The sequence below is a fragment of the Excalfactoria chinensis genome, chromosome 13, assembly GCF_039878825.1.
Source record: "Excalfactoria chinensis isolate bCotChi1 chromosome 13, bCotChi1.hap2, whole genome shotgun sequence".
Classification (NCBI taxonomy): Eukaryota; Metazoa; Chordata; class Aves; order Galliformes; family Phasianidae; genus Excalfactoria; species Excalfactoria chinensis.
Window position 1 is genome coordinate 7,444,191 of NC_092837.1, and position 21,546 is coordinate 7,465,736.

The following is a 21,546-nucleotide window of genomic DNA, read 5'->3' on the forward strand; positions in this document are numbered from 1 at the left end:
ACTTCTTACTACCAGGAGCATTTGCATTCAGTCCTCTGTCTGGCAGCTCAAAGAGATACTTCAGGTTTCTTTTGTTATACGCAGCTTGGAAGCGTGACTTACCATAAATAGATCAGTAACTGCTTTATCTTGATGAAATTACTCAGTGTGGCAAAACCTTTTTCTTTGTGTGTGTGTATATATGAAAATTTTCATTATTTTAGATGTATGAATCTTAAGCACAAGAAAAGTTGTTATTATTGCTACAGTTTTGAAAATGTTACTGACAATTAAACTTGAATCCAATGAACCGATCAGAACGTATATAAAGCAATATCCTCGTGCTAAACATTTGCTTTCCAGTTTCTTAACTTTCCATGAAATTATTAGATTGAGCAAAGAGATGAAGTGTTGAACTTAGATTGTATAATTCTGTGTGTGTTTCCATTAACTGCACTGTCTAATCTTGAGAAAACTAGCTTTCTATTTTTAGTCTTTGTACCATAACAGCTTACATCATTTCCAAAACATAAGCAATTGCTAATGACATTCTTCTCTCAGTAGTGTAGTTGGTGTAATGGAGACTTCTAGGCAGAGATGACTTTTGGAGATGCTTCTTAATCTTTTGGCTTGTTTTCTAAATCCTAGGATAAATTAATGTGATTGATTGTAGAGGGGACCAAAGAAGTGTCTATGAAGAAAAATTGATTGAATAGAGACTGTTGAAGAATAAGAACACAGTAACCTTTTGTATGTTTCCTCTACAGTTAATTTATAGCACATTCTATTCACTGAATCCAAATAAATCATTACTTAATATGGTAGAAGGATCTGGAAAACTTGGAGGCTGATGTATTTTATTGTCAAAATCTCAGGTGATCTTTTTTCAAAACTAATATGTAATGATTTCATTATGACACAGGTTCCCAATCCGAACCACCATCATGCAGTGCCAGTTCCATCACTTGCCCATCTGCCTGCACCTGCAGCAACAATGTAGTGGATTGTCGAGGAAGGAGCTTAACAGAAATTCCAGCTAACCTACCGGAGGACATTTGGGAAATGTAAGTGCCAATGTAGTGCATCATTCTTTGTCATTTCTCTCCATTTATAATCCTTGGTGTGTGAAAGAAGGTTATCTGTTTTAAAAACTGTGTTCTGAGTAGTTACCTGATTACTGTAGTTGTCCTCTTTGTCTTCACCTGTTTGATTAAGGGTTCATTGATATATATTAAGATTCTGTTTGAAGTTTCCCTGCCTCACAATAAGGTGAAGTTCCTGCCACACTGTGCAGACTGTGTTTACATCTCACAAGTCTGGGATTACAGTTGTATACTCAAGAAAAACACAGTCCCTTGTTTTTGTCAAGTCAGATTGTTTTATCTTTTGTTGGTGGATTCCCCAAGAAGTGGAGGGATTTCATGCTAACTTGACAGGTTGCGTTTGTGATGAAGTGAGATATGACATCAGAACAGATTGTCCCTGCTGATTTTACTTCCAATTTCTGGCACGCCGCATTTCATTACTCCCAATTCTTTAACATTTTTCTTAATTTTGTGTTGAAAGATCAAATGCAGACTTGTTTCATTTTACTACTTTTGAGATTTGCAATCATCTATTTTTGTGTCCATAGCTTCTGCCATAATCCTGAAGTACTATTAGATATAATTAAATTGTGTTTGGTTGGTCCACGAGGAAAGCAGATCAATTCTTTTCCTGTTTAGGAGGTTGTAGTGCAGTGGTTACCAATATCCAACCAGCTTTTATAGACAGCATAGTATGGATTTAAATGTTTTTATAGTCAGTGGTCAGCTTTTAATTGCAATAGAAAAACTGCAACATTGCAAAATTCAGCGTAATAAAGGATAAATTGGGGAGGCTACACATAAGCAATTCCACTGTTATGACTGCCAGGAATATAAGTGTTATGGCCAATGAAGGCAATGTGCTACAAAGCTTGCTGATGATCTGCTCTACAGTACTGTTCCTCTGACTTCATCAGTTGCTTTAATTATTTTTCTCCTCAAAATTGTTTGGATTATACATAACAATTAGCAGCAACTTATTATGCTTGATTTATATCTCAATAGGATATAAATATTAGCACAGTGAATGCAGAAAATAAACAGTAACTTAAAAATTACCATTGTTGAGCATATATGTAGAGCCTTAAAACATTTACAGGCAATATAAGCCCATACACAGGCTGTTCTGAATGCCTGTTTACTTTCCTCCTGACAAAATTCGGAACATATTTGTTGTGCTGCTGTCCACTTACTTTGTTGCATTAAAATGTACGTGTAATACTTGATTATCTATCTGTGGAAGTTAACTTAAAAATATCCTGAAAATATGAATTGTATTCAGTGTGCTAAGAGAAGTCAATGTTTAATCTTGTTTTCAATTCTGTCAGATGCAGGGAAGGAAAGTTTGCAGGAGTGACTGGAACGGTTCTTAATAATAGGCAGAGAAGAGACTGGTTTCAGACTTGCTCTCAAATTAGTGCTGGGTTTGGAGAATTGTAAAATGTTACTTGGTAATGTTAATAATGCGAGCAGAAATCAGATCAGCTTTGTGGCCATGTGCTGAAGTCACATGGAGAGCAGTATCTGCAGGAAGACTGAAATTGGTGTGCTCCAGCTCTTCCCTGCAGCAGTGCACTTCAGAGTCAGAGAGCAAGTGAAAGTGTTGATCTTCATTGTGGTCACAGTAGCACTGAATATTCACATCCTGTCTCCTTTCTAGTATTTCTAGCCCCTATGACTTGTGAAAGCAATTTAGGAGGACAGAAAGCAGAGGAAAACTTGAAGAGCCTTTAAGTTAGGTGAAGGAATAGCCAGTCAAGATGCAGGTTTCAAAATTTTCATAACCTGCAGGTTGTAAAACTTGTAGCTCCATAGAACACTGCCTGAAGCTCATTAATGATTTAGATGCCAGGCTTGCAGTTTAGGCCTTGCTTGTTTGAGTCTTTGCCTATAGGTAATCTTGTTATATCACATTAATCCTGCACATATCCTTTCCAAATTCACTGTCATTTATGGTGGGAGTAGTTCTGCAGAAGGAATATTGGTGACAAGTGTGTTCAGAGTGTAATGTAAGCTAACCTTCATGTAAACTTTATTGCTGACTTTATAACAGAGTCAATGCTGAGAAGTTTACTTTTTAAATGAAATATATCTTAAGAAATTCAAGTAGTTCTATCAGAACAAGTGACATCAGAGACATTGCCACGTACCATTCTTTTTCTTTTAGTGGAGCTGGTTTTTTGTTTTGTGGAAGTACTGGTGAGAAAATCAATTAACCTAAAATCCAAGGGCGAAGCGCTAAACATTCTCACATGGAGTTTGAGTGAGGGATATTCTCACAGTACGAAATGTTTCTAAAGGATGGCAGATTGCTGCCACGGTGTTTTCTCAGAAAAATCCTGGCGTAAATTCCTTTGACCAAGAAAGCCATTCTGTTTTATGAGAAGTTTATTGTACTGCTCAGAAATTCAGTTTGGCTGAGTCTACTTTACACTTATTCAATAAAAATCCATCCAAAGGTCAAGCTCCGGCTATACATGGAATAATGACTGTCTTTTGATTTGATACAATAGGCAGAATAATGTTCTCTTGCTGTAATGCAGCTATGGAACCAAACACATTCTCCCTATATGCAGCAGCCCACATCTCTCAGCGCAGAGTTGTGAGCTTGTGCATTGGTTGGTATTTTTTTCCCCTTTGGGATTGTTTCCTGTTGTCGGTGATAAGTCACACATTTTGCATGAAAGACAGCTGTGTTGTGGTGCTTCCTGGACATTTATTTCTGTACCCTGTTATTCTGAGGCCTGATTCAGATTATCTTTTAGAGATCTGTCTCTTACTAGAGATGAAATTCCTCTTTTGGAACACGTGGCATGGACAAAGTGCTTTGCTGGGTTACTGTTGCATACACCACAATTCAGAATTCCTATGGGATATTACTTGAGGTGTATTTTTCATTTACCTGTTTCTACCTAGCATTGTAAATACATATTCCGTGTTAAAAAAAAAGAAACATTTCCTCTGTAGACTGTAGTCCATTCAGAATATTTACTATTAAAATGCTGTGCTCCACCTGGGGCATTTCCAAGTTCCTTTGCTTATTAGTTACATTCAGTTACAGTGTATTTCCTCTTAACTCAGTCTTTTTTCGTAAGCCAAACTGTGCCAGATAAGAAACCTTGACTACGTTCCTGCAGAACTGAAACACACAGCTGTTACTGTAACATGATCATTAAAGAGGAAGAACATTTTACTCTGTGTTTCAGTGTTCATTAAGGATCTTTTACTCAGCCATCTTCCTCCTTTTTTCATTAGTATGAGTAGGCAGAACCTTTCTAGCAAAGCTTCCAAAAACTCCTATACTTGTTTTTGTTGATAAAAAGCTATCAAAAAAACAGGCACTTCCCCTGTCACAGAACATAAAGCAGACATCATATAATACTCATTTTACCTTGCTGCTGATCTCTGCCACATGTGACTTGGAAGTTTGTTGTGTTGCTGTATTATACTTTTCCCCTTTGGTGCATTGCCCTGAAGGTTTGCTGGTAAATGAGAGATGTGATCACATCACAACATTAGCATGGTGTATACAATAAAAGAAGGAGTTTATACATATCTAGGAAGGGTAAGAGAAAATGATTGCAAAATAAAACAAAGATTGGCATAATGATTAGGGAATGTACAGAATGGATTCAACCTTAGAGAGGAGGGCTGACCTAGGAACTGGGGAGGAGTCTCCAAACAATCCCGTTTCTGATCAGACTCTGAAAGACCTTCTGGGGGTGTAAGAGGAAGATTTGATTAATCACTAGTGCCAAGGACTGCAGTGTGTGTTGGGACAGACACTTGAAAGAATAAAGACTGGCTTTGCTCTGTGTGGAAATCGTTGGGGTAAAGAAGGCTGAACAAGAAACAGCAAAACATGTGATGATGAGAAAGACTGGGAACAAAGTAAATTGTGACAGACAGATAGAAGAGTCTGAGAAAGTGAGGAATGTCTGGGGATAAAGCCTGTAATTGTCAATAGTGAGCCTGGGGCACAGCTCACATTGTGGGCTCTGGGGATGTGGCAGTCAGGCTGGGATGGCAGGGTGACAGACAGACAGACAGACAGGGCTGGGCGGGCTGCCAGGCCATGACAGGGCGGTGAGGGTGAAGTTGGAGCCTGTGCAGCTCAGCAGAGCTGGAAACACAGCCCTCCTGATGTGTCAAAATGAGCATTTGAAACCCAACAACAGTTAAACAACACAGCCATTAACTCTTTAACTGTTGCTATTTCTTCCAGTTAAATATTAATTCAGAGGTGTTGATTCTGTACTTCTCTTGCACATGAGCTTCCTTTTGCTGGAACTGGTTATGGCATCTTTTGATTCTGAGTTCACGAAATAAAGGTATTAAGATACATAAGGATTCAGGTTGAAGCAATAAAGAAAATAATATATATATTTGTTTGTATGGAATCTGCTGCAGAAACAGGAAAATTCTAAAATGAAGGCATTGGAGAAGATCATCTCATGAGCCCCGTTCAGAAGGTCGGGTTGTGTCTCCTTTTGCCAGTGGGTTTATTGTGATTGATTCTGAGCGAGTGACTTGCACAGTCTTCCATGGGTGGTCACTAATGATGTAATCTTCCTTTTCCGGCTGACACAGCTGAGATATTCAGTAGCACTTGAGGACTCACAGCTGCAGTAAAATTCAGTAGGACTGCTTTGAACGTGCAGTGTTGCACTGCACTAATTACTCTGTAAATCCAAGCTCCCATGTCTGCAGACTGGAGTCTACACACATGTGAATCTAAATACATTTAATGATGAGATGGTAGCCATAGCTTCTAGTCTGGCTTCTGAGCCGAGAGCAAGAGAGTGAAGTAGGCTGGCAGTTCTGCTACCAGCAGCTAGCTAAGGCTTAAGGTCAGTTTTGAGCCGCTTCTTATTATTGATTTAGTTTATCATTCTCTCTGTTGATGACTGACTGATAGCTGAATTGGTGACTAAGAGTTTCTAGGCATGGATAGTGCTTGATTTTGGTACACAATTTCTACACTTAGGAAAAATGCTAGAATTTTATCTTTAAGAAAAGATGTAATGCATTTGGCTATTATTTTTTTGCACGATTCTATGAAAATGAAAACAAACCTACATTTCTGCAAGAAAATCATTTTGAAATGAAGCGTTGTACTTATTCCATCTTTAATTAATGCATTTCTGACAAATCTGATATTCTGAGAATTGCTGTCATGGGAGTAACAGTGTTGGGAGGTCCTGATGGATGGACATAAACTTTCTCAGCTTCATGAAGACAAAACTTTTTTGCATTTCTCAGGAATATATATAGGTGTGTGGACACCACACATTTGAGGGTAGAGGAAAGACAGTTATGAATTTGACATTATTCTCCCTCCTAAAAGAAAATTATATTAATTTTCCCAGGCTTCCAGTAAATACTGGAGTTGAAGCCAGCACAGTATTTTTGAACAGAGTAATAAATGTTCCATAATTGCCTCTGGTGGTAAGTTCTCTGGGTAGGGAATCAGGTTGGCTCCTGTAGTTGAGTCATATAATATGATTTTCATTCATTGCTGTAAATTGGCTCTGGACAGTTTCACATGTCAAATTTGACTATGGATATCTGGGTTTCACAAGGCAAACTATGTTATTGGCTCCTTACATTCAGCATCAAAATGAGATTTCTACTGTCAGGCAAGAGGAAGGTAGATGACCTTCTACTGAATGATAGCAGGACCCAAAACTAAGGATGAAATAATAAAGAAAATATTTTAGATTGACAGTCAGCAGAAGAGAAATACAAAATTACGGGAAATGTCAAGAAGGTGCTTTGTTTGCTGAGGTAGCTGAAGAACAGTTTATAATACAAGCAGCAACTGCAGGGAGTTTTTTCTGTAAGATCAAGGCAGGATTTATTTCTTACATGTTTATCTGTGTAAGTAACTGATGTCATCCCTAAGCATTATAAGGCGTTTTTGTTTTGATAAATCTAGACTTTATACACCAATAATGATATCCATTATTTTGGCCTCATGGTTTTTACCATGTTTTCTCTTTTTACAATTGAGAAATGTACACTTCAAAAAAAAATTAATTAAGAAAGTTACACACAGGTGAAATTTACTCAGGCAAACTCTGCGAGCGTTACTGTTCTTACAGAGCTGTAGGTTTGGATCTGTTGGCTTCTTTTGTTGGTCACATTTTTCTCCAGAGACATCACTGCAGCAGGAATGTGCACTTAGCCTTGTTAATAAGAAATGAATGGTAAGGCCAGAAAGGGCGACAAGTAGTGGTGCCATGTAATCAAATTTGTTAACTGAATATTTTTCAACATAGGGTATGAGATTCAGATCGACAAAACACCCTAATAGAAATGTCTTTCAAAACCTTTTGCCAAGTCTGACTTGTTGAAAGCCACTGCTTCTTGTTTACATTTGTGAAATGCAACTGTAGGCCAAGTATTGATTGCTAGTATGCACTGTAGAGACCGTGCATCTCCACGTATAGACTTGAAGCTTCAGATTAAAAAAACCAAAACCAACACAAAAGAACAAAACAAAACCAAAACAATGACAACAAAAACCAGCCACAACAAAATACACTCAGCAGGGACCTGAGCCTCACAGAAGATGCAGCATTCTTGAAAAGTAGCTGTGAGAACCTCATCCTGCAGGTCATTCTCCTTTGGACTCTCTGAACTGAATGCAGCAGGTGGAAGCTGGAACCATGGGGGGAACACAGAAATCTGGAAGCAAGTCCAAAGTTTCTGTTGTTACCGCACCAAAGCATCTTAGAAACCCAAACCTGCAGGAATACATGCCTGCTGGTCGAATCAAGCACACAGCTTGGCTGTGTTTCTGTAGTGGGGAGCTGGAGGTGTCTGAATCTCTGCAGCCAAAGGACTTGTTCCGTCCCATATTTCTCCTCACAGCCATCTGTAGGCAGATCCCAGAAAGGATCTTCCTGCAAATACAGATCCCAAGTCCATGGGAGCCACTTAAGTCTGCTGAGAAGGGAAATGATCTCAGTCTAATGCTAGCTCAGGTCCTCCTATGGTGCAGTGGTGATCCTAAATATCACATGATGGGAAGTAGAAAAAGAATAGTGAGAGGATATTTTGTATTTTACCCCTAGAACGGCTTACATTTAGCCTTTATCATCCTTACTGATTGCACCCACTGCTGAAGGTTTGCAGGAAAGGAATGGTCACTTGAAATCACTGCTTTTCATAATGGATATTAATTTTATTTGGAAGTTGTTCTGGCACTGTGATGAAAACAAGAAGGAAGCACTGAGATATTTATTTCTTGTTAGTGTAGATCTATAAACTCTTAGTAAAGAAACTGCAGGATTTTTGCCTCATGCTTTGCAGAGAAGTGCCCTGCGCAGTGCTGTGGTGTAAAGAAGTGCCCTGCGCAGTGCTGTGGTGTAAAGAGCAAGGCTGTGTGACATCTGTTTCTCACTGGAGAATAAACTGCAAGTGCTGACAGTGTGACTGCAGGACAGAGTTCCTTCCTACCCCATGAAGATGTCCCCTGTGCAGTGCTGTCTTTGGTGAATCCTTCAGTGCAGCTGCCTGAGCCTGCTTTGGGTAAAGGAAGGAAGGGGTCAGGACAGAGTTTGGCTCTAGCCTGTAGTTGCAGTAAGACAACCAGATTTTAAGAATGATTTATTCCTCCTAAATGCTGAAAATAAATTTGTGAACTTTTCCTCACTGAAGACTAAAATGCATGATAAGTCCAAAATGTGAGGTGAATGTCAAATAACAGTCCAAGCAGCTGTCATAATCCAGTTGTTCTCTCCCCTTGGCAAGGACAAGCATGCTGTCTGTTGCTTAAGAAGTTTCATCCTCCCTAATACAAAGTATTGGGTGAACACGTGGATTATTTCCCCCAGGTAGTCCTTGATTGGCTCCTGGAAATCCCCACTTATGGGACAGGATGGAAGAAAGCATTTAACCCTTCCCAAGAACCTCCACAGAGGCTGTGCATCCTGCCAGAGACAAGTGCTAACAGTCACTGCTGCACACTAATCCAATCTCATGCTCTCTCTTTCCTGGAGATCGTTTTCAGTTCTTGGCTGTCTGGGTGATGTGAGCCCCACAGCACGGCTGGCAGCGTGATGCGGGGAGCAGCCCAGCTCATTCACTTACTTGCTGTCTCCCAGCAGGGAGCTCATGGCTGCCGGATGCAGAGGGACTGTTCTGACACATCTCAGGCAAGAGCTCGATGGCACTGTTAATAGAGCATGGCTGTCTCATTTGTAGGCTCTATTCATCTGACAGCTGAGAATTATTGGTACTGATGCTTCACTCCCTCTCTCTTTTTCTCCAAGCTAGTGATTTGTCTATGTTATGGGTAGGCAAGCTTGACAAAACATTACACATTAGCAGCTGAGACGGTGTTTGAAATGGGAAAATTGCTAGCAAACTGCTCCATTAGAGACCAAGTAACAAATTCTTTCTTTCCCTCATTGAAAAAGAGATAGTTAAGGCCCAAATTAATACGACTGTCTCCCCCACTCTGCAGGGGAAATCACTCTTCAAGACAGATGGCTTCGTCACCCCTGGGAGCTGAGCTGGCTCTACAGGGCTGCCTTAGGGAGAGCTTTTAACCTTTGTGTTTTGCCATCCTGGGTGTGAGCAGTACAGGCGCCAGCTGAGGAGGTGATGAAAAGATTTGCACCTCAGTGAACTCTGAGATGGATTAGCATGGGAATTTGAGTGCTTGTTCTTTGCTCTGGGATCATTTGTCATATATAACTGCATAGTTCCCCGTTGTTTTCTTTTTCTCTGATATGTTTACTTTTTGCTCTCATTGCTGCAAAGTTGTTCAGAAAGAGTGGGAAGAAGGAAGACTTTATCCTGTCTAGAATCATGTTATTACAAGAAAAATGCATCTGAATCCATTGGATCTTCATACTTTCCAATCTCTGCTAATATATTAGAGAGGGGAAAGGAAATTGTTCTTGTCCTTTGATGTTGTTGTCGAAAGCAATAAAATAAAGCTTCAGGAGGCAGACAGCACTGCTGCATGTCAGGAGTGGGGAGATATGCTTCAATTCATCCAAATGATGCAGCTGGCAGCAGGCGACAGGCACAGTGAAATGGGTAACTGAAAGGAGGAACAAAGGCCCCTGAGAGGTTTGAACATGGCCAATTTATTTTATCAGCCTTGTGAATTCGACTTGTGTAGCCTTTTAAATGGATCTTATTATGAAATACCAGAGGAAAATCGAGTAACGTTTTATTGAGTTGTAAGAAATCTTTAATGTGGCAGACAGTAGTTCAGATGATCAAAGTTTACCCTTTTAGGACTTCATCTCATGTACGGAGTTCTCAAATGTATTGTAAAACTAATTTACAGAGTGTTCCAGTGGTACACAAAATAAATAATCTCATTCCTTTGCTCTAATGCAGGTCGTTTTATAGTGTGTGTCAGTGCTTCGTGGGATGCACGGACAGACCATGAAAGAAACAGTTTTTGTTTCTTTGAAACAAAGCCATCAGCTGGCTTCAAGTTCTGCTGCATTTTGTTCCCAGGTTGGAATCCACTTGAGAACAGGGCTGGTGAGAGGCTCAGCCTGTCGTACCACTTGTTGCTCTTGTGTGAGCATCTGCACACTGCAGTTGCCATGTGTAGCCTTTAGTCCTTCTTTGACAAAGAGCTTTGTACAACAGGAAGATGTGAGGTGTTAAGGTGGCAATGTAGCAGCAGATGACAGCAGCCTTGTTCATCTATTGGCTACCTAGGAAAGGGCAAAGCAGGTAGTGCTGTGGAGCAGCCCTTCTGTATTCCTCTCTGCCTTCTCTAAAAATTGGTCATATCACTCAAAGTTTGACGCTACTCCAATTTTGGCTTTTTTTTGCCCTTTGTGGGGATTATTTTGTATGGATTTATATTTCCAAGTGACTGGAATGTCCTTGGAATTTGAAGCAGTTATAAAACAAGGCCATATTTCCCTCCTGGTGGCTTGTTTGGGTCGCACCATAAGGCCTGTGTGCAGCTTGTGCAGCCCGTTCCCATCCGTACAGCAAGAAGCGGGCCCTGCTTTGTTCCTAGAAGTGTCTGCTTAGAAACACTTGGGTGGAGTTACTGAACTGTCAAGCTGAGAAAAAGACTTCATGGGGAGTGTGTACCACTAATTCTGGTGACAAACACCCAACAATAGCAGTGTGCTGAGCGTCCAGCAATCTGCATGCACTGCGGGCTTGCCAGGAATGACATCCGTTATATTTAGAGCAACTAGAAGGGAAATCTCAGATGCTAATGCAAATCACAAATCAAGGAAGAGAATTAGCTCCGATCGCAGCCTTTAAAATAGACTACTACAGAAATAAAAAGGTCTGTGCAAATTGGCTGTACAAATATCACAGTGTTCATGGCTTAAAGAGCTTCTCAAAGTGTAACTGAGCTGGCACGATGCTCTGTTTTCAAGGGAATTTTTTGCCTGTTGAAAGCACAGATCAACAGAAGGATATGCTGTGTGGCAGAGGGCTGATGGGCTGTATTTCTTTTCCCTGCACCCTTCTATAGTCCTTAAAAACCATCGTACAATTCTCCCTGTATCTCATTTTGCCTCTGTTCCTGGTATTTTTTTCCTTCCATCTGCGCTGCTGCAGCAGCCCTAAATGTCTCCTAAATGACTTCCTTCACTGCGCTGTCTTCATATTTCAATTCTTAAGCATTTCCAACCACAGATTTCTGCTATTATAACTGTTCCCTTTTTATTACATTTTTGGGAAAAAAAATACACAACTTCTGAATAATAAGATCTGGATAAAATCAAAATATGCTTTCTATTCCTGCTGTATTTGCATGATTTTAACCGCCATGGACATTTGGACTTGTTGTATGGGAGATCTTGGTTTACATTTATAATTGAGATGCATATTTAGGGTTCATGTGAGGAGAAGGCAGTCCGTCTTGCAGGTATTTGGGGATCTTGTTTCTGAGAAGGCACAGAAATGAATCATCTTAATGGTTACTGCATGCAGTATCTTAATGCTGCTCACTTTTGTTACTGCAACAACCATATATGCTACTTTATAAAGAATGTTTCTTTCAAAAAAGAGTTCAGAAATGAAAACAGCAGCATTTTCACTTAGTCTGGGCCGTATTTTAAAACAATTTCAATTTTGGTAGTGAAAATGGGAACTTACAGTCCTTTTTCCTCTGTTTTGAATAGATATCCCTGCCCTTCCCCCCAAGAATAAAGAAAGAAAACTTAATCTGAATTTATATAGCACTGGTTTCCACACTGTTATGCAGTCATATTATTAACGCAAGCCGTGGAAACGAGGCGGAACTTCGGCATGTTCCCACGGATTGTTGCTCCTGAGTCACTCAGCTGGTATTATTAATCTGCTCATTAAGCTGTCACAAAATAGCATCACTTTCAGTTTGGTTACCTGCTATTTGCAGTGAGGGAAAGCATCTGTATTTTCTACCTTAATTTTGACTAAGTAGTAATACAGTAAAGATTTTTTTTTCTTAAGTAATACCACGTGCTTTAAAAATGCAATTTCTTCAGCTTCTGACTTTTTTTTTAGTACAGACTTCATGTAATCAATGAGATGAATTTCTTTTCTAAGAAATGTTATTTCCTCGTAATTTTTCCTGCTTTGGGCTTTCAAAAGAAAATCTGTTTCACGTATAAATCTCTATAAAAGAGTTGTGTATTTGTACAAAAAATGAAACCAAAACCAAAAATGAACAGCTTTAATATTAGTTTAACGTTTAATGTTATTCCTGTCCTGTAATTGTGTATGTAACATGTATATTTCTTTGTTTGTTTTCAGCCGTTTGGAACAAAACCTCATCAAAGTCATTCCCCCTGGAGCTTTTACCCAGTACAAGAAACTTAAGAGAATGTAAGTCCTAATAATAAGGCCAACATGCAAGAGCAATTTTGAATCTTTTAGCTTCAAGTTCTGCAGCTTTACTTTAGAAGCATATTGGCAATTTCTATGTTGAAATCACTGGGGATTGCACAAATCATCTCTTCATAGTGTGAGCAACAACAGAATTAGATTTAGGATGACTACCGATGCATGAAATCCTTTATAATGCTTAAATTCCCTTTCAAAGGATGCAAGCTAATTAGTCTGTTCAAACAAATCTGCTTACTCAGAAAAGATTTTAAATTCTATATTTTTTTCTCTTAATCATTCTGGTTTTTCACAACACTCCATTGTGTTGACCGCTGTTACAGCAGGAGTACGTGTTCCTGCAGAGTAGTTAGGAGTATTTATATTGCATTCAGCTGCTTCATTGTTTACGGGAAAACAAGCCTAGTGGAGCTCCCTTTCTCAGTCACTGGTAGATACACAGACAGTTCCTTCCTGATTAGCTCTTGTGTTGTCTCTGTGGATTTAAAAATAAATTTTACAAAGTTTGATTTGTAGCAGCAGTGCAGATAAGCTGGTCAGTCCCCTGGATTGTCTTGCTTTATGAGACGTTGTGACAAAGGAACTGTAATTCAGACAACAGTGAAACATGTTACTCCTGCCTCACCATCCTGTCAGGATGTTGATGGGTACCGCTGGACCAGAAGTTATCCAGGCTTTGTATTCAGTGCTAAGACTGCTTAAAAATTGTCCCTTTTACAGCTGTTGTTTTCCCACGTGCAGAGTGCTTTCTGGAATTAAGAAACTGTCAGCTGACTTGGCAAAATGCTACTGAATCATCAAAATGCTAATGCTTTCGGAATCTGAAATATGCTGTACTATTGGATTTGAGAGTGAAATTACTGTTTGCTGGTCTAGAGTTATCAAGTTCCTGAAGCAGAAGAGCTGTAAATATGGGTCTTAATATTTAACTGGTAAAATAATCAATCTTACAGAGTCTCTGTTCTTCTATCTCACTTTCAATATAGTCATATGTATTTTTAAAGAAGTACTGTATTAGATAGCAAGATAGTAATTTCACTGAAAAATGACAGATCCCTTTTCAGTGACCTTACTTGTAACTTTTTCATTATTAAAGTCACTAGTTGAGTTCTTTCCGGGTTATAACTAATTTTAGATTTTGGCAATGTTTTAATATCCTTTCATTTTTCATGATTGAGAAGTGATGTGAGACTTGACACACACAAAAAAAAGTTCTGTAACTTGCCTAACTCCTCCAAGTCACTGTGGCAGTTATTATGTGAAATGATTAATATTAGAATTTTAGAGCAGAATTCCATTAGGAAGCTGTGTTAACAGCTTTCTGGAGTATTATTGGCATCATCACTGGGATCTGAACTCATATAATGAGTTATCCTTCCAAATGATCTGTATCGAAGCTTAGTTAACATGCGGCTCTTTTGTGGAAGACCTCGGGATAGTCAGGCTGCAGAATGTCCCATCATAAACATAATGATTTGAAACTTGATAATCAATCTGTCTCTTTATTAAAGTTCTTGGTTTTTTATTTTGCTACTTGAACTATTCTTATTAACAAGCAAATATACTTTGGTCAAGAAATTATCTCTTAAAAGACAAGAATTATCCGTTCTTTCCCATTAAGGTAATACCAAGACGTTCCTGATAACACTGAAGTCTCCATCCTTTCTTGATCACACTGACATTTCAGTGTGTGGTGTAACAGCATGAAGATCATTGATTTTGTTAAGTGATGCCCTATCCTGGGTTCAAATAAAGAACTTTTTTGTTCTTCTTATCATAGATATTACAAATAATACTTTGAAGGGATAATATTAGCACAATATCATGAATCATATTATTTTTTCTAATCCTTCTGGTTGGGCACATATGGTGGAAAGCTAAGGATACAGACTGCTCATTTGCAGAGCTCTCAGTATTTTGCTTGTTTATTATTTCCTGCAAGATGATGCTGTTTCCTTTTCTTAAATAATTAGATGAGTGTCACTGTTTTTTAGGTAGGACCCACTTTAATCTTTAAAGGACTTAGTATCAGTAGGTTGAGACGATACCAGAAAATATATGTAGATTAGATCATCTTTGTATTTGCATCTAGCTAAATTTAGTTATTTAGAATTGTCTCTTCAAGAGCTTCCAGTGTGGCAGAGTGTTTGGTTTTTGGCAAAAGAGCTTGAAATGCTTTGTGTAACCTGGGATTCTCATAATTACCCACATTTTGTTAAACTTATGTTTTTGTTAAATTTATTTTGTAGATTATATTTTGTTAAATTTATGTTAAGTTAAATGTATCTGCTTCAGAAGGCAGATTTGACACTTGTAGGATTCAAGTATGCAGTTGAAATATATAATCCAGAATGATGGTTCCCCTGATTTTGGGGAGAATGTTACAACCCATTGCTCACTGCTCATTCAATTCAAGGGCTGTAGAAGAATATGGAAAGGGGGTGGGGGGAGAGATCTAGAATCATAGAGTCATTCAGGTTGGAAAAGATCTTACAAATCATCAAGTCCAACCATGACCTAACCATACTACCTAACAGCCCTCTGCTAAATCGTGTCCCTGAGCAATCCCCTGAGAATGAGCTACATCCTATTTGTTTCAAGCCTTTTTTAATATATTTATGTATCAGCAGTTGTGCTAATATCATTCTTTAATCATTTCCTTGCATTTTTTCTTTGCTTTTCTGAGGCTTCTATAGAGAAGTTTTAGCATAAGGCTGAGTTAAGTACACATCAACACTTTGGAAGATGTGGATGTAACTCTTTAGATCTAGTGCTTGTAATGGCATTTCATGTTTTCAAATTCATTTTACCACATCTTAGCAGAAAACACGTTGAGTTTTCACATTCTTCTCAGTATCTCTGTGATACTGATACTTTTTTTTAAGCAGCTTTTAAAAACTAAACCACACTTGGCATGGATTTTTACTGAGTACTCTTGTCAGATGAGAATAGTCCACTTTAAATGTTAGAGATTTTCAGGTAATGCTAGTCAACAAAGAGAATGTCCACTCAGTAATAGTTTTGCATTTGGCTGCATCTAAAAATTAATGTTTTGTTTCTAAACTTTTCACAGTAAAGATGTTTAAGCCAGTGTCTTTGCCATACAGTCATATGTTATATATACTGTGACTCACAGGTACCCTTTATTTCCTACTGCAAAGTCATCAGCAGTTTATGTATCTAACTTGTAACTGGGCACTGCCACCCACTGTCACCTCCAAGGTGTGTTAAGCAGCCCTTTGAAAGAAGGCAGTCAGAGCTGCAGGGAAATGTATGTGTAGTGACTAATGTATTCCCTGCCTGGGTGGAATCCTGATAAGTTTATTATATTTCCAGCCAAAGTGCCACAGTTCCACTGAGTGATTCAGCAATACCCTAAACTATGGAAATGAGCCCTATGAGACCTAAATTGACTTAATAGGTTAGAGAAACCCTTATCTCTTTGTCTTGATGTAAATCAAGCACAAAATAAGATGATCTTATCGGACAGCAGCAGACCAAAGGAAGAGAGCAAAAGTACAATGACATAATTGAATCCCTTTGTCTCAGTCAAATCAGAAGGAGATGGAGCCTCCTCTTCCAACAGCAGTAGATCCTGGCTCTAATGGAAAGGAAATAATGTGTCTAATTATCTTCTAATGCTGATTGTAGTGCATCTGCATGAAGTGGTAAGTTTCATCACTCAGCATGGCATTCGTGCACATTCAGGCACCATTTGTTACATACTCATTAGCATCTGGACATGGGGAGAAAGAAAGGAAAGAAATGGTGAAATGTAGCAAGTCAATAAAACAGTGCTGAAATGCTCATTTCCAATACTAGCATCCCCTTTTCTGATTCTTTGTTCAGCAAGCTGATGATTTCATTCCATTGTAGCAAATCCTACTGTGATCCCCAATAAGCAGCACAAATTCATACCAGACTTGTGCTTGTGAATTATGAGGCAAAAAGCATCAAGAACTACAGATTTCAAAAAAGATAGAAAAGTAAATATACCTCTTTTCACTGTCACCAACTTGGCTGCTGTGAGCTGAGCCAAGCAACAAGAAACCTTCACTGAATGCTGTCTTTGTAGGCAGGATGCTGTGACAGAAAACACTGGTAGGTTGCATAACTGTTATTTGTTGAACCGAAGAACTAAAGAAAATCCTGCTTTATGCAGCTAGGTTTGAAAACAGTTCATTAAAATTGTTTCCAACAGAACTTATACCACATGGCATGTACAGAGTAAAAAGCATATTTATTTTCTGATTCCTGACTTTCTGTTCTGTTTGTGTTTATTTAGAATCTATCCAGGATTGTTAGCATCTGCCCCGGCAGAAGTTAGAGTTGAGATGTATAGGCTGAAAAGCTGCATTACTTCAGCTTCAGCCATCAGTTAGATGATGTGATACTGTTGCTAAAAGCTGATATGAATTATCAGTGAATGCAACAAAGTGGCTGAAAGTCCCGCCCTTAGCTAAGCACCTGGTTGAACTGATTGACAGAGTGATTGGTTTGCAGTGACAGCCATAGTAAGGCTCCCATTTCTGAGCATCTGTAAATTTGGCTCCAGACATGAAGAAATGGTATTGCAGCCTATAATTGATGGATATATATGTGGTTGGTTATGATTAAAATTGAAGGCTTTTTTTTCTTTTTTTTTTTTTTCAATGGAAGAACACATTTTCCCCAGCAAATGACAGCAGTGTATAACTGAATTCCACACACATCATGGCTAAAGTATTGGAGAAATCTCACTGGGGTTCCCAGATGGGGTCTGCAGCAATAGGGTGTAAGGCTTCAAAGGTCTGTGGTTTCCATTCAAATACTCAAATCTTTTCCCGTCCATCTGAACACTCGATGCAGATCTGCCATTGCTGTGTGAATCCTTCTCACCTACTGCACCAGATGGAGGTCTTGGTAGAATTTTGCACTGCTTGTTTTCTCCAGGCCATTAGAAAACAAGCATAACTGGTACAAAGCTAAACTGTGACACTATCACCTGCTTTGGGATGAGGAAGGAGGGTAGTTTGTTTCCCATTCCTTCTTCCATAGGTAGCAAACTGAGTTTGGTGCAGAAAAAGCTTTACATCACAAGAATTTTGTCACCCTATGAATTACCAATGTTGTTAGGGGTACGCTGAGACTAACCCTTAGTGTGATTTCCTAGGCTTTAGACAGGAATTTATTTTAACTATACTACGTGTTTCTGATGTTTATAAGTATGCTCATCTTTACACTCCAGTTGCCACAAGATTCTTTCTGTAGCCAAATGCTGTCTTGCTGCTTCAGAAGCCATTCCCCCCGTGCCTGCACCACGCAGACAACATTAATCCCACCTTCTTCATTAACACATGTCCTGACAGCACTTTCCAATCGCCTCAGAACATCTGCTCACTTTATCTATGATTTCACTTAAAATCAAAATATGGTCTGCTTACTATTATTAACTTACCCTTCCAAGCCAGTATTTAAACATATGAACCATCTTAGAGTTTTGGCGCAGGCTGCCCCTTGTTCTCGAGGGACACCTTGCACAGTCACAGTGCTGCCTCTACTGTTCTTAAGACGTCTTATAAGCAGTTTTTATTCAGTGGGTCACTTTGTTACTGTTAAAAGCTTTTCATAAAATTCTTTGTTTCAATGCCCATAATGTGATAGGCCTTGCCTACAGGAGAGCTGCAGTGTGTTGAAGTTTCAATTGTACAACTGATGGTTTTTGTTCGTTCCTGGAATTTTCCTGTCTATGTCCCTGCGTAATACGTAATTCCTCTGAGGTACTATCATATTTGAGTTGCATTTCTGTATCAAGTATCTTCTTCCAAAACATTACAGTTATGTAAATATTCAAGCTAAAATATTTTCATCCAATTCCATTTTGCAAATATTCTTTTAACCCTCCATTCTTTTTACAGAGACATCAGCAAGAACCAGATATCTGACATTGCACCGGATGCATTCAAAGGCTTGAAATCTCTCATTTCATTGTAAGTAGAAAACAGAACTGAAGTAGTATTTGTGGAGAGTATGTGTGTAAGATAAATGATAATGTGCTGTCTGGGGGAACTTGTATTTCTGTGTGCAAGTGCCAGCTTGCATGAAGCATCTAATCTTTTGTAAATGAAAAATTGAGCACAAAGGCTAAGAGGTCATGAAGGCTAGAGAAAGGAGTGGTTTACACATCTCTAAGAAGTGTATTTATTTATATATATTATAGTTGGACACCTCCAAAGTTACATATTGTTCACTTCTTCAGAGCCCATGCATCACTTTGTCTAGTGTGCTTGGGAACCTACAGGCTAATCCATACCTCAACTCACGGCACACAAAAGCTTAAATGTTGGTGATGGTATCAATCAGGGTAGATCAGGGGCTGATGCTTCCATGCCAAGGTTCTGTGTTGTAACTGAGATCTGAGCTTTTGTGGGATTTTTTTCTGTGTTTTATTTTAGTTGTAGTTTTTTCAGACTAGCTAGGGAAGAACCTGAGCTCTTAACAAAAACTTCACATTTCTTGGCTGTAATTACTACATTGTTAAGGTGGAAAGGGACTAAAATACTGCTTTAATCAGAAACTTAAGATGAAAGTAGAATTCTTGACTGGCACTTATTTCTCTTTATAGAACACAGTAACTGCGTGTAAGACCAAACTGATTTCAAATACAGTGATATTTCAACCTACCTATTCACCTCACTGCTAAAGCAATGATACTTTTGGTTGGTAAAAGAGAGTAATACAAGTTTAGAAGCTGCACATGGAGAATGAGCTAGAACAGAGTATTGGAAGAGAGACCTGAGTCGAGACAAGAGAATAAGTTCAACTTTGCCAATAGTTACTTGCATTAAGGACAGTTTAGAAACATTTAACTCATTAATGTTCATGTCATGTATCTTGGTTTTTAAGGCTGTACTTTATCTCCAAAAGCTGCCATAGTTGTATTCTCTGAATGTTGGGTAATTCTAACAACCTATAAAACTTGTTTTCTAGATCTAATATTGGAAGGCTATTCAGTACTAAATTTGTGTTGCAAGGAAATTTTGAGGCAGAATGCAGAAGGATGAGTGTTTCATTGTGCCCTGAATCCAGCTGGGAAAATGCCAGAAATATATATTAAGTGTTGCTAGTCTTTGTTGAATAGTTAGAGCACTGTTACTCAACCTACTGTGGAAATGGCCAAATCCCTCAGTGCTGTCTGGAAATGATTCACTAAGAGAATGATATTTACTGAACACTACAGTTTTGGCATCACATGATACTGCTGAAGCTGCAATGCTACTGCTTTCTGGTCTTGACAAAGCTGGCTCCCAGTAAACCGGGCAGGCAAGATGCTAACAGTGGGGCTGACTTCCCAACTCAGAAATGTTTCAGATTTAGCTACAAGTAATTCAGATACCCCCCAGGAGTGAGAAGAGTGAGAGGAGTGGACAGAACACACTGGATTGGAGCAAGAGGAAGTGGGAATATCAACTGGGCAGGCAGTTCTAGTAGTATGACTTGCACAAAGAAGCAGGTGAAGTGATTCTGTATTCTCTGACCAGTCACCCAAAACTGTGTTTTCAGTAAATCAGGCCAAACTGGATTAACTATGTTTATATCCAAGTAGATGCGATAGTGCTCAAAGGTAATGCTAGGAGATTACGTGCTGGCTTCATGGTTGCCACTGGTTTTGCTCTCTTTTGAAAGGCTTTACTCTTGCTGTTCATTGCAGGTAGGTCTTACAGGTGCTTTCCCTGTGGCAGACAGGCAAGAGATAGCTTAGTTCCCTTCTCTTTCACACAGACTTCTGCCAGGTTCTTCTATCCTGGTCACTTCTCTCGTTGTTTTCTGAGCTATAGATATCTTTCTGGAGCCAAGTAGTCTGCTGCTATGCTGAGGTGTAGTGTCTGGCTTCTCTGTCTTAGCCTTTCTCTGAACTAGAGGATGTAGTTTTGTTTTCATCTGGTCTCTACTACAGCCACCAATTCAGTTCTGTCAACCACAAGAAGACAAGTGCAAGAGCAGATGTCTCCTTTGAAGTGCCAGCCCTCCCAGTGAAAATGCCAAAGGGGAAAGAACAGGGGTGTAGAAATAAAGTAAGACAGTTTGCTAACTAGCATTTTCTCTTTTAAGTGGCTGGTTTTATGCCTGAGGCCTCACTAACCTTAGTCAGCTGCATGCCCTAAAGGAACGCTGCTCTGCATACAATGGTTTTGCTCAGCTGAAAGATACTTATTTTTTGTGTATATGAGCCAGCTGTGATTGGTGGCATACATTTTAATGAGACACCATTGAGGTTTAATCCATGCACAAAGCAGCTGGATTTTTCAGTTTGCTGAGTTAAAGCAGTGCTAAAGTAGTAAAGTGAGAAGCATGAAAGTGCAAACGAAAGTAACCAACTTTGTTTCCATTAAAAATGAAGTAGTGCTGTACTTCCTAAAATCCATGTTTTTTTTCTCTCTGCATTACTCCCATTTTTAGCTCCTCCCTTTACTCCCAGATTGCCTGCAATTGTAATCGTACTCCCTATGGGTCCAAGAGAGTGAAAGTGCTTATTTGGAAAACAGCCAACATTGTTAGCCCGGCTGGCTAGTGGAGGCCTATGTATAGCGAGTTGCTGCTCCGCTTTCTTCTGAAGTTAAGTTAGGTTAATGTTTCTGGGCAGAATTGTTTCTAAGAGTACTCTGCC

The 21,546-nt window shown here is 39.1% G+C and overlaps 1 protein-coding gene across 3 annotated transcripts in view; it reads left to right on the top strand.

Annotated features, from left to right (window-relative positions):
* SLIT3 (slit guidance ligand 3) overlaps positions 1 to 21,546 on the top strand; it is a 433,663-nt gene that overhangs the window by 274,921 nt on the left and 137,196 nt on the right. For all 3 annotated transcript variants that reach the window (XM_072348011.1, XM_072348012.1, XM_072348010.1), the window contains 3 exons: positions 902 to 1,043; positions 12,810 to 12,881; positions 18,797 to 18,868. In XM_072348011.1, the coding sequence (XP_072204112.1) occupies positions 902 to 1,043; positions 12,810 to 12,881; positions 18,797 to 18,868 (286 nt within the window). The remainder of the gene's footprint in view (positions 1 to 901; positions 1,044 to 12,809; positions 12,882 to 18,796; positions 18,869 to 21,546) is intronic.